At 35.0% G+C, this 12,500-nt stretch overlaps 1 protein-coding gene and 1 pseudogene across 1 annotated transcript; both read left to right on the top strand.

Annotated features, from left to right (window-relative positions):
• The first annotated feature begins 1,140 nt into the window (after positions 1-1,140).
• LOC136029622 (heat shock 70 kDa protein cognate 4-like) lies at positions 1,141-3,054 on the top strand (annotated as a pseudogene).
• Positions 3,055-4,000: 946 nt separating this feature from the next.
• On the top strand, positions 4,001-10,607 carry LOC136029621 (luminal-binding protein 2-like). The gene is given in 6 exon segments (XM_065708123.1): positions 4,001-4,200; positions 4,202-4,275; positions 4,278-4,417; positions 4,419-4,484; positions 4,542-4,841; positions 10,095-10,607. Coding segments are annotated over 6 exon segments (1,293 nt in total).
• The last annotated feature ends 1,893 nt before the right edge of the window (positions 10,608-12,500 follow it).

Genomic DNA, 12,500 nt, shown 5'->3' with positions numbered 1-12,500 from the left:
ATCGAGATTAAATGCATCAGAAATTAAACTGATTTTTTGGTAGAAAGTAACAATTGTTTAAAAAACGTTTTTGAGGAGAAACATCATATATAGTTTTGGAAAATTTTGGCAGCAGAGGAGACGATCCAAGAATGAAAAAAATGTCCTTTTAAAAGGCTGAAATAATATAGATTTGCATAAATTGTGGTATTCTTTCAATCAAAATAATAAGCAAAATAGCCAAAAAAAGCCCTCCATTTGAATCAACTTAAGACACTGTTCCCACAAAACACGCTTTTTGAAAAAAGTAAAGAGGTAAAAAAAGATAAAAATGAGCAGACATAAAAACAAGTAGTGGAACTAAAAAAGAACATAAATTACAATAAATAGCAGAGTCAAACTCAAAAGGAGCAGAAATTACCATAAAGAAGGCCTATACCCCCATGCCTTCTAAAGACCAGAACATACTTTGCACTTTAGTGAAAATAAAATACATTTTGAATATTTTCCCTTTTTTACTTTAATAAATAAAAAAATTAAAAGCTTAAAGAACAAATATCACTATACGTAAATTAAACTGACAACTCAGGGTAATTTTTTTTGTAAAATTTTCAAAAAGTATAAAAAATTCAAGAAATAAATCAAGAGTCAGTTCCCATAGGTATTGGGATATAATAAAACTACAAGAATTTATTTTCAAAAAAAAAATCATGAGAATCAAGGTATACCACCTTCATTCCATACTAAAAAAAATACTAACAAAATACTAAGATTTTTTTGCAGAAGTATAAACAGCATCCGCTAAAGGAATAAAAAAAGTTAAAGGAAATCCCCTCCCCAATATTCAGAAGAATTAGAGGATGGAGCATCGGGCCATAGTGTGTTTGTAAAAGGAGATTTGGAGGGCGATGGAGGAGCGTAGGTCAGGAGAAAGAGGGATCAGAGGGCCAGAGGCTCAATATTTTATCATGATTGGACATTAACCCTTATTAGTTACTACTGAAATTTTAAATGCATAATAATTTTTATTAATTGAATATTTATTTGTATATAAGTTTTAATACTATTATTAGAACTACCAGATGTGTTTATCTTGCAAGTTTGTCCTAAGAAACTGGGCTCATTTGCTAATATAAAACAGTTTAGAAAGAAACACTAGAAATGACTACAAGACCTGCAATTGGTATTGATTTAGGAACTACTTACTCCTGCGTTGGTGTGTTTCAACATGGTAAAGTTGAAATCATTGTCAATGACCAAGGTAATCGAACAACGCCTTCTTATGTGTCGTTTACAGACACTGAACGTCAGATTGGAGATGCTGCAAAAATCAAGGAACCATGAACCCTCTAAACACAGTCTTTGATACCAAAAGACTGATCGGTAGAAAATTTGAAGATTCTTCGGTTCAATCCGATATAAAACACTGGCCATTCAAGGTAATCAATGTAGATGGCAAGCCGAGAATTCAAGTTCAACTCCAGGGCAAAAGAGAAACATTCATGCCTGAGCAGATCTCTTCAATGATTCTTGGTAAGATGAAGGAAATCGCCGAGGGTTATATTGGAGAACCAGTGAGCGATGCTGTTGTCACTGTACCTGCCTATTTCAACGATGCCCAAAGATAAGCTATAAAGGATGCTGGTGTCATCGCAAACTTGAATATTCTTTGTATCATTAATGAGCCAACCGCTGCTGCAATTGCCTATGCCCTTGATAAGAAAAACGACTCTGAAAGAAATGTGCTCATTTTTGATCTTGGTGGTGTTACTTTTGACGTCAGCATTCTTGTAATCGAGGGGGGAATCTTCGAAGTAAAACCAACCGCTGGGAATACGCATTTGGGTGGAGAAGATTTTGATAACAGACTTGTGTGCCACTTCGTGAAAGAGTTTATAAGAAAGCATAAAGTGGATCTTTCAACTAATTCAAGAGCACTTAACAGACTTAGGACCGCATGTGAAAGAGCGAAAAGAACCTTGTCTGCATCTACCCAAGCTAATGTTGAAATAGACTCTCTGCATGAAGGCATTGATTTTTATACCTCCATTACGCGTGCTCGATTTGAAGAACTCTTTGCCGATTTGTTTAAAAGTACAATGGAACCAGTTGAAAAATCTCTCAGGGATACTAAACTAGACAAAGGAAGTATCCATGAAATCGTTCTTGTTGGAGGCTCAACTCGTATTCCGCGTGTGCAAAAACTTTTACAATACTTTTTTAAGGGAAAACAATTCAATAAGTCAATCAATTCTAATGAAGCAGTAGCCTATGGTGCTGCTGTTCAGGCTGCCATTCTTAATGGTGACAAATCGAAAGTAATTCAGGATCTCCTTTTGTTGGACGTTGCACCACTTTCTCTTGGTATTGAAACAGCTGGGGGAGTGATGACTTCCTTGATAAAAAAGGAATACAGGCATTCCTACGAAGCAAACTCAGATTTTTACTACTTATTCAGACAATCAGCCTGGAGTTTTGATTAAAGTTTATGAAGGAGAACGAGTCATGACAGAAAATAATAATCTTCTCGGAGAATTTGAGCTCGCTGGAATTCCACCAGCCCCTCAAGGTGTACCTAAGATCGAAGTGTCATTTGATATTGATGCTAACGGAATTTTAAATGTTACCGCTGTTGAAAAAGCCATGGGTAAATCAAGTAAGATAACGATCACTAATGACAAAAATCGTTTATTTAGGGATGAAATCGAGCGAATGGTCAATGATGCTGAGCGTTATCGTGCGGAGGATGAGAAACAAAGGGATAAAATCTCTGCTAAGAATGCCCTTGAATCCTATTGTTTTAGTATGAAACAGACTATAGAAGGGGAAGATTTTAAAAACAAGATTAGTGAAGATGACCGTAACACAGTCATAGGTACTTGTACTGAGACTATTAAATGGCTGGATGAGAATCAGTTGGCTAAGAAAGAAGAATTTGAAGACAAGCAAAAAGCAATTGAAAATATTTGCCAGCCTATAATAACAAAACTTTATCAACGGGTTGGAAGTACGCCTGGAGAAATGCCTGATCGACCTCGAGAATCTGGTGGACCGACTATGGAAGAAGTTGGTTAAACCTCCCCCCAGAAAATTTCCACCTTTGCTGAAAAATTCCCACAGTAAAATTCTCCATAGCCATTTTTAGTCTGAAAAAACACTTGTATCATTATTTTACCTTTGGAAGTGTTCAAATCAAGTCAGGAATCCTCCCCTCCGTTATTTTTTTTTTTGTGGAAATCCCTGTCCCAATTTGAAGGTTCTCCCATGGAAAATTTGCTCATGTAAAATATATCCTGGGGAAATCCCCTCCCACAAAAAGTTCCCTAAAAAGTTATAATCCTGCTGAAAATTCTTTCCAGTGCATTTCCCCATCGAAGAAAAGATAACAAAATATAAAAAAAATCGCATAGAAATTGTGGCAAATTCTCCCGTTCAAAATTTCTCTGGAAAGTTCAACTCCCTGAATATTCCATCCCCATGGATAATTTGGAAAATTGTACTAGAATAGCGTCATAACAAAACACATAACTAAAGTCATCATGTCATTAAATTGTGTTTTTTACTTTTTGGATTGCTGAATAGAATTTTACAAGTTGTTTCGTCATCTCAAATGCAAACTATAGCTCTCGAATCAAAAAAGAACAACAGATCGGCAGTAAATTCTCAAGAGACAAGATTAGATATTTTAAAATAGCTATGTATAGTGAACTTTGTGAAACATTAAATATTCAAAAGAGTCAGTATCCAAAGGCTACTGAAATTTAAATGCCTAACAATTTTCACTTCATTAAGGTTTATTTATTATATTGAAGTGAGGAAGTAATATGATCCAGTGACTTGGTTCCCAAGGTGTCTATCACAGAGGGGAACTCAAACCCATTGAATTGAAAAATTAAGGTTTATTTGCAAACAATTTTTCATACTATTATGAGAATTAAAAGTTTTGATTTGTCTTGCACGTTTGTCCTACGAAACTGGGCTCAAATGCTTTTATAAAACAATTTAGAAAGAAATATTAAAAATGACTACAATACATGCAATTTTTATTGATTTAGGAACTACTTACTCCTGCGTCGGTGTCTTTCAACATGGTAAAGTTGAAATCATGGCCAATGATCAAGGTGATCGAAAAATGCCATCGTATGTGTCATTTACAGATACTGAACGCCCGATTGAAGATTCTGTAGTTCAATTGGATATGAAATATTTGCCATTCAGGGTAGCAAGGTGGCAGGCCAAAAATTCAAGTTAAATTCCAAGGCAAGACGGAAGCATTTATGCCCAAGCAGATCTCTTCTTGATCCTTGGTCAGATGATGGAAACCGCCGAGGCTTACATTGGAGAATCAGTGAGTGACAGCGTTATCACTGTGCCTGCCTGTTTTAACGATGCCCAAAGACAAGCAACAAAGGATGCTGGTATCATCTCAAACTTGAATAAATATTCTGCATATCATTAACGAACCAACCGCCGCTGCAATTGCCCATGGCCTTGATTCGGAAAAAATGTGCTAATTTTCGATCTTAGTGGGAGTACGTTTGACGTGAGCAATCTTGTGATACGACTCTGAAAGAAATGTGCTCATTTTTTATTTTGGTGGTGGTACTTTTGACGTGAGTGCTCTTGCGATGGATGAAGGAGTCTTCGAAGTAAAATCATCTGCTGGGGATACACATTTAGGTGGAGAAGATCCTTGTTTTCAAATCAAGCCTGAAATCTTCCCCTCAGCGGAGAGTTTTTGTGGAAATCCCCTCTCCCATTTCTGCCATGGAAAATTTTCTTGTGAAGAATTTTTCCTGGGGGGATCCCCTCACAAGAAAAGTTCCCCAACACTGAAAATTTTGCTTCAGGCATCTCCTGAGGTAAAATTAGGTTACCAAAGAAAAAATAACACAAATAAAAAGAAATTCATATAGAAATTCTTGCAAATCCCCCGTATAAAATTTCTTTAGAAATTTCAACTCCCTGAAAATTCCATCCCAATGGAAAATTCTTACTCTGAAAAATCCTCTCCCCCCCCACTCCCCGAACAATGTTTGTATATATCCTAGAAAAAAAACTATTACATAAAAAAATTAGATTTTATAGCCTGAAAAAATATATTTAGGTAGTCACTAGTATGAAAAAAAAGTGTTTAGAGGAGTATTTTCCCAAACTTGGTCAAAACCCATCAGTGGGTCGCGTGTAAATATTAAGTTGTCCCTGACCTTAATAGGAAGTTCGCTCGTATGCAAGATTAAATAAAAACACATAATAAAATAAAAACATATCTTTTCTTCTGAAAGTAGGGGAAAACATCAAAACTTAAAATTAACAGAAGTTATTACTTAAATGAGGGGTGTTACCCTCTCCTCAATTTCTCTTTCTTTGCGCTATTTTTTTTTTTTTTAGAACATTTAGAAAAACTGATTATTCTAATTAAACGACCCTTGTGTTTCAGGAGTTGTTCTTAAAGAATTGGGGTCAAAAAGTCAAACTTTAGCGTAAAGAGCGAGGTATTGAGAAGGGGACAGTCCCCCTCATTTATGTAATAATTTCTTTTTATTTAAATTTTGATATTGCTCCTTACTTTCAGATGAAAAAACGTGTTTATTGTTTAATTTTTGATCATTTTTTAATAATACCAGGAAATCTGGCTCCCTCTTCGTGAAAAATTCCTTCTCCTTACGAAAAATTCCTCCAAGGAAAGTTATTCCCGCGTGAAATCCCCACCCTCCGACAGGAAAATTTCTCCCAAGCAATTCCATTCTAGCTGAAAATTTCTCCCAAAATTTTTTGTGGATGGTTACAAATAAAATATTTTTCCTAGCACACTTTTACTTGGAAAAAACTTACATTTGAAAAGATTGTTTTTAAAATCACGCCTGAAATCCCATCCTCCATGGAAAAGTTGTCCTACAAATACCTCACCTCCTAGGTGAAGTTTGTTCCCGTGGAAAACTCCCCCGTGGTAAATTTCTCCCAAGAAAAATCCCCCCTCCTACGAAAGAGTAACCTTAGACAAATAAATCCCAGTAAAAATTTTCCCCAAGAAAATTATTCCTAACATCTCTACATTTAAAAGTGAGTCGGCAAAGAAAAAGTAAAACTAATAAAAATAATTTCGTACAAAAATTATGACAAATTCCCCCAGTGTAAAATTTCCCCTGAAAAATTCATCCCCAGAAACTTTTCTTCCCATGGAAAATTCTCACTGTTGAAATTCTACTGAGTAGAAAATTCTCCCAACTCCACCAAAAAATGTATTCATACTTCCCAATAACAAATACTATACGTAAACAATAGGCAATTTACATAAATTAAAAACATTTGCCGGGGACTGCGGTGGAACATGTTATCTCAAAAGGAATAGTTATTGGATGTTTCACCTATGCTGAACAAAATGGCTATCTCAAAACTTTGTCCGACAACTTAGAGGAAAAGAGGGATAGGAGTGGGGCTAGTTGCCCTCTAGTTTCTTTGGTCACTCAAAGAGGGCACTAAAAATTTTAATTTTCCAATATTCTAGAACTGCTGGTTCAATGCGATCACACCTGAAAAAGAAAAAAAAATGCATTTTTGGTTTTCTTTCTGGCAAAAAATACGAAAATCCACATTTTTGCAGATGGGAGCTTGAAACATCTATAATTAGGTTTTCGCATATGCTGAATGTGGAAATCCTAGAAACGCTGAATCTGGCAATACTGATTCCTGGACATCGCCTTCCCAATGGAAAGTTTATTCCATGGAAATTTTTTTATGGCGAATCTCTCTTGGAGACACCCATTCTCACAAAAAGTTCTCCAGAAAGTTATAATCCTGCAGAGAATTTCCTCCAGGGCATATCTGCAGGTATAATTAAGTTATCAAAGTAAAATTAAGACAAATAAAAAAAAAAATTGTATAGAAATTGTGGTAAATTCCCCCGTATAAAATTTTTCTGGAAAGATTTTTCTGGAAAGAATTCCATCTCCGTGGAGAATTCTTCCTCTAAAAAATCCTCCTCCCCTCCCCCCGAATAGTGCATGTGTATACCCTAAAAATTACTACATAAAACAATGAGATTTTCTATCCTTAAAAAATTATCTAGATAGAAATTATCTAGACTTATCTAGTAAGAAAAAAATTCTTTACAGCGAAATTTCCGAACTAGGGGTCCAAACGAAACCCATTAGCGGGTCTCGAGCAAATATTGAGTGGGCCCTAACCTTAATAGGTAATTCGCTCCTGTATATTCTGTAATTCTGTCAGATTTAAAGAGATCGAATACAATGTGCACCAATTTGCACAAATTTCTAGCCCAAAGTGAACAAATTCTTACTTACAAGTCCCTCTCCTGTGATAGACATCAAGTTCACCGGAATCAAATAAATGGGTACAACAACTAGCAAAAGTTACAAACCCCTCATCGCTGAATATGATTGTAGCCCAACCGCCGATTATTACTTACAAGTCCCCTACATGTCTTACCACTGGAACCAAATTGGTTTAACCATCAAATACATCGGAAACAAATAATAGGCACACCAACTAGCAAAAGCGGCAAACCCCTTATTTCCGAAGATGATTATGAGCTAACAGCCGTTTCTCGCCCAAAGTGAACTGATTCTTACTTATAAGTCCCTGTCCCGTCATAGTCATCAAGTTCACCGGAAACAAATAAATGGGTACACCAACTAGCATAGTTGCAAGCCCCTCATCGCTGAGATTGACTGTAGCCTAACAGCAAATTATTACTTACCAGTCCCCTACAAGTCTTACCACTGGAACTAAATTGGTTTTACCATCAAATACACTGAAACAAATAATAGATACACTAACTAGCAAAAGATGCTAGCCCCTCATTGCCGAAGGTGATTATTACCTAACAGCCGACTGTTGCTCACAAGTCCTCTATTTGTCTCACAATTTCTATCGGCCTAGATTTCGTTTCAGTGTGTACCTTAGTACTGAAGTTGTCAACCCCTTGAAACTTTCAAACTGGTATACCTCATGAAGGAATTTTTGTACCAAAAAATGGATGGTAAATATTTTGATCAGCTCATCAAGAGCTATCGATTGCCATCGAAAAAAAAATTCTATCTGTCTTAGTTCAAGAGTTGATTATTTTTTTTTGGCGTAGGCCAATTTTCTAACGTCAACATTTAAAAGGGAGCAAAGGATAAGCCCTGGTTTGCAAAAAGAAAAGAAGGGATTTCAAAAGAAAACGTCTTCTCCAAGCGGTTATTAGCTTTTTTAAACCTTTGCTGTCAATAATTGCTGGAATTGTAAATAGTTTTCTCTAGAAAAATGGCTAAGCCCTATATATGGAATAATTTGGAGGACAATCTCAGTAAAATCATTAATGATGAGAATATTCCCGATTATAAAAACTAGTTTTGCTTCAAGATGCACTTTGACAAGTGGACAAACATAAACCATATTATGTGAGACCTGTCAAGGTAAGTATCATTTATAAAAAGGAAACGTCTGTTCAAGATTCTGCAACAACAACACAATCAAAGGAGTAAAAGTCAATATTGGTAAGTGTTGGAGACCTACTGCCACACTAATATCGTGAATAAAGTGAAAGAGTCCCTTCATATCTTAAAGAAAGTGAACGTGTTCAAGTTGATAGTAAAGGAGAACAAATTATAGCTGAAGGGAAAAGTTGTAATTTACTTGAATTAATATATTATATGATTAAATATCGTAAAAGACGTATATCGTATAACTTTTTAAGTAAATTAAACTTTCCGAAAGGTCTTATTACCAATTAGAAAATTCTAAAGAAATTAAAGGAACATAGTAGCCCAACAATAAAAGAAGAATCAGAAGATTTTAAATCAATCTTGGAAAATACTAGCTCATCTACCGCTTATACTGGTAAAAGTAGTAGAAACAATGATTTGATATCACTTGTGGTGGTGGCGAGACAAAAGCAAAGATGTATTGATATCAACACACCGCTAGCACCACCCGCTAGTATTCAAAAAGGAGAGTGGACATTACACTACGTGTTTTCGCTCAAAATGGTTGAAGTTTCAAAATGTGTTTATGAAATTATTGTTGAAGTGTGCAGTCTAATTTCCCCCTCCACACTTTCTAAGTAACTGGACTAAAAATGCATTAGCGAGAGAGTATCTACAAAATGAACTAAGTTACACTCTACATCAAAATCAGAGGGTTCATGGTAATCATTATCAAAAAACTAAGACTTTTTTCCATTGCCTATAATACAAGCAGATATTTTGACTCTAGGTGAGATTCAAAGGCGTCACAATACACCTTACAAATATAACACACTTGTAATCAGTGTCTTTTGTCGCTAAGCATGTTCTATTCTATTGTGGACAAAGAAAGCTGTTGAAGTTGATAAGGCTATAGAAAGTATTCTTGATCAAAATTATTATAGAAATATTTAAACGGATCGGGATAGTAAATTTGTCAGTCTGCAAGTAGATAAGGTTTTGTTGAAGTATGATACAATGCTTTATCATAGTCCTAGTCCTATAGAGGCTACATTGGCCGAACGACTGATAAGAACTATAAAATTTTTAATTTCAAGATATTGTAAATTGAAAAATACTGCTGTTTTTAATCAAGATTTAGATAAAATCATGCAAATTGATAATCAATGCCTCGATCGATTTTTGTCCAACATTATCCCTCAGGAAGTTCATCGAGGAGATCACGATACACTTGACCCTTTTCTTAAACAATATTTCAGTGAAAAGTTTGTGAACAAAAAATTCAAGGTTGGTAATACTGTTAAAATTAATAAAACTAGTAGTATTTTTAAAAGGGGAATTATTTCTGGTCCACGTAATTTTTGAAGTGTCGAAAATCCTAGACACTAAACCTGTAACATATCGTCTACGAGACACCAAAGAAGAAGGGATTCCTGGTAGATTTTATGACTTTGAACTTCAAACAGTTAATAATAATAGTAAAATCTATGAGATTGAAAAGATATTAAAGAGTCGTACACGCAAGGGCAAGAGACAGTTGCTTGTTCATTGGCTATAATAAAACTGGCTTTCATTGTTGGGTGGCAGTTGAAGAGATAAAAAATACCCAATTGTTTCTTTGTGACGTTCATATCCAATGTCTCTGATCTATCCTGCAATAATTTGAATAATACGAGTGATATTCAGAGAAAACTCTTTCCCACCATCAGATTCGATGGCGAGTATGAAGTTGCACTTGTCGATTGTATTCTCAAAAATACATGTGATGTATTGAGAGAAGATCTTACGTATGACATAAAAGTTACACCACATGATTTGCCACTCGTTATTGAGAAACAGATGGAATTAGTGAAGTTGGGTGAATATCACTTCATCAGATTATTATACAAAGAATTTGGTAGCATGAATGATTTGCCTAGTGGTATCAATAGAAGAATTTTTGCTCGCAAGAATGGTGCCTTTCAACTTAACTATTCAATGGAACAGGTTAAGATATATATTAGTAATCCCATTAACAGTGGGAATATTATTCTCAACGATGATCTGAGAGATGTTCTTGGTTTTAAACAAAATAAACGAAATATAACTTCTTTATTGCTTCATTTATTGAAACACCAAGAATTGTTAATACCAACGTTCCCTACCTACGCGTTCTTGAATGAAAAGCCAGTCATGATCATATTATTCATTACAATATAAGTATCTTCATTATATCCCTGTAAACACTTTCTATGCAGAACTCTGTCAGTTAGCATTAAGAACTGAATTAGACGATCCCTTAGCAATAAAAAAAGGTTTGGCATGACTAAATGTCATTTTTGACCCGTACAATAGCATTTTTTCTGATATTGAAAGCTATGCTGCTACTCTTGGTCCAAACCAAACCCTTGGCTAAAAAATATTGTTCCAGCTGCCGCGGATTTTGTGTGATCTGGCAAGGATTTAAAAAAAGTATTTTGGAAAATCTCAGGCTCAGTGCAAGATCCCTTGGCGAGCGATTGAAATCTCGATAAAATGGAAAAGGTTTAAAAAGGTCGAAAAACATTGCATCACTCATCAGTCTCTATTCAGCTCAAAACAAAAGACATCACTCTTGTCAAAGAAGAAAAAGAAACCAAGGAAGAAGATTGTTAGATTAAAAACCTATTTCTTTTCCTAGACTGAAATGATATATCTACCACACAAAGATTCCAGGAGCAATTGATGTTACTATAATTAAAGGAATAATTTTTAATGGAAACGTTTCGAAATATCTAAGGATGGTGTGTTTCATATGTCTGCAGTAATTAACATGTGTCAGAAAAAATCTATTACTAGAAATTGCTTACATTTTATGTGCACCTTCTTGTTAAGTAGTGCTTTAGATGGTAATATCAGATAATACTGTATTTTTTTTCGTAGAAAATTTTTTAAATAATTGAGTCTTTTACTATATTGGAACTTAAATGCACTAACAGAGGTGAAATAAAAGCAAGAGCATCCGTATGGCTAAAATATGGTACACCTTCAGGTACGATCAAAATTCTATCTTTTCCTCTTCATTAAACAGAATTTTACACTTACATTAACGGTAATCCTGAACGACCATTTCAATGTATATTGGCTATAAGATGCTTAAATTGCATTATTTAAAGATATTGAAGTTTTATCCAGAAACGAAAAATCGTTTCTGTATATACAAGTTTTATTAATAGAAACAAATTTACAGGCATTATTAAAACACTTCATTCTTAGGACACTGAAATCAAAATTATGTGGGTAGGAAGGAGATATTTTCAAGTAGAAAGTTGTTCAATAGAAGACTATCAACATAAATGCTGAAAAACTAATAATAAGTATATCCAAACGATAACAATATAATACTGCATCAAAACCATTACTTTTAACCAATAAATCTAGATCCATTGAGAGGAGGGGGTTACTTATTAGAGGTAATTTCAAGGGGCACAGGACGAGTGACCTAATTCTATTTTGGTCTTTTTTTGTTGGTATTATTTTCTGGCAATTCCTAGCCGGTCACACTCAATGGCTGACACACGGTACCCTCTGGCAAGTATTATCCCACATATGGTATTTTTGGGAAATTTTCCCGCAAAAATATCTGTTTATGCTAGAATCGGTCTTTGAAACTTAATGAAAAATCCCCAATAGTGTTTCTTCTGAAGACTCTTCGGAAGTGAGGGCAGCGTGGCCCAATTTACCAGCCTGATCCTGCCCTCTGGTTCGCATTATCACATCTAATGGGTCTCCAATCTTTTTCTCGCAAAAATAAGTCTATAAACCAAAAATAAAAAAAATTTTGAACAGCGGAAACCTAACATTTCATTTTTAGATTTCGATTTTCCATGGCAATTCAGAGCCTACGAAACTCAATGGATAACACACAGCATCCTTTGGCAAGCATTATCATGCATACAGGATTTTTGGGGGCATTTTTCTGCAAAAATATTCCCTTACACTAGAATTGGTCGTTTAAACTTAATGGTAAATCCCCAATAGCATTTCTTCTGTTGACTCCTGGATATTGAGGCCAGTGTGGCACAATTCACCAGCCCTTGCCCTTTGGCGCATATTATCATATCAAAGGGGTTT

The sequence above is a fragment of the Artemia franciscana genome, chromosome 7 (assembly GCF_032884065.1).
Source record: "Artemia franciscana chromosome 7, ASM3288406v1, whole genome shotgun sequence".
NCBI lineage: Eukaryota > Metazoa > Arthropoda > Branchiopoda > Anostraca > Artemiidae > Artemia > Artemia franciscana.
Note: the sequence above shows the minus strand (reverse complement) of the source record. Positions and strands in the feature narration are given on the sequence as shown.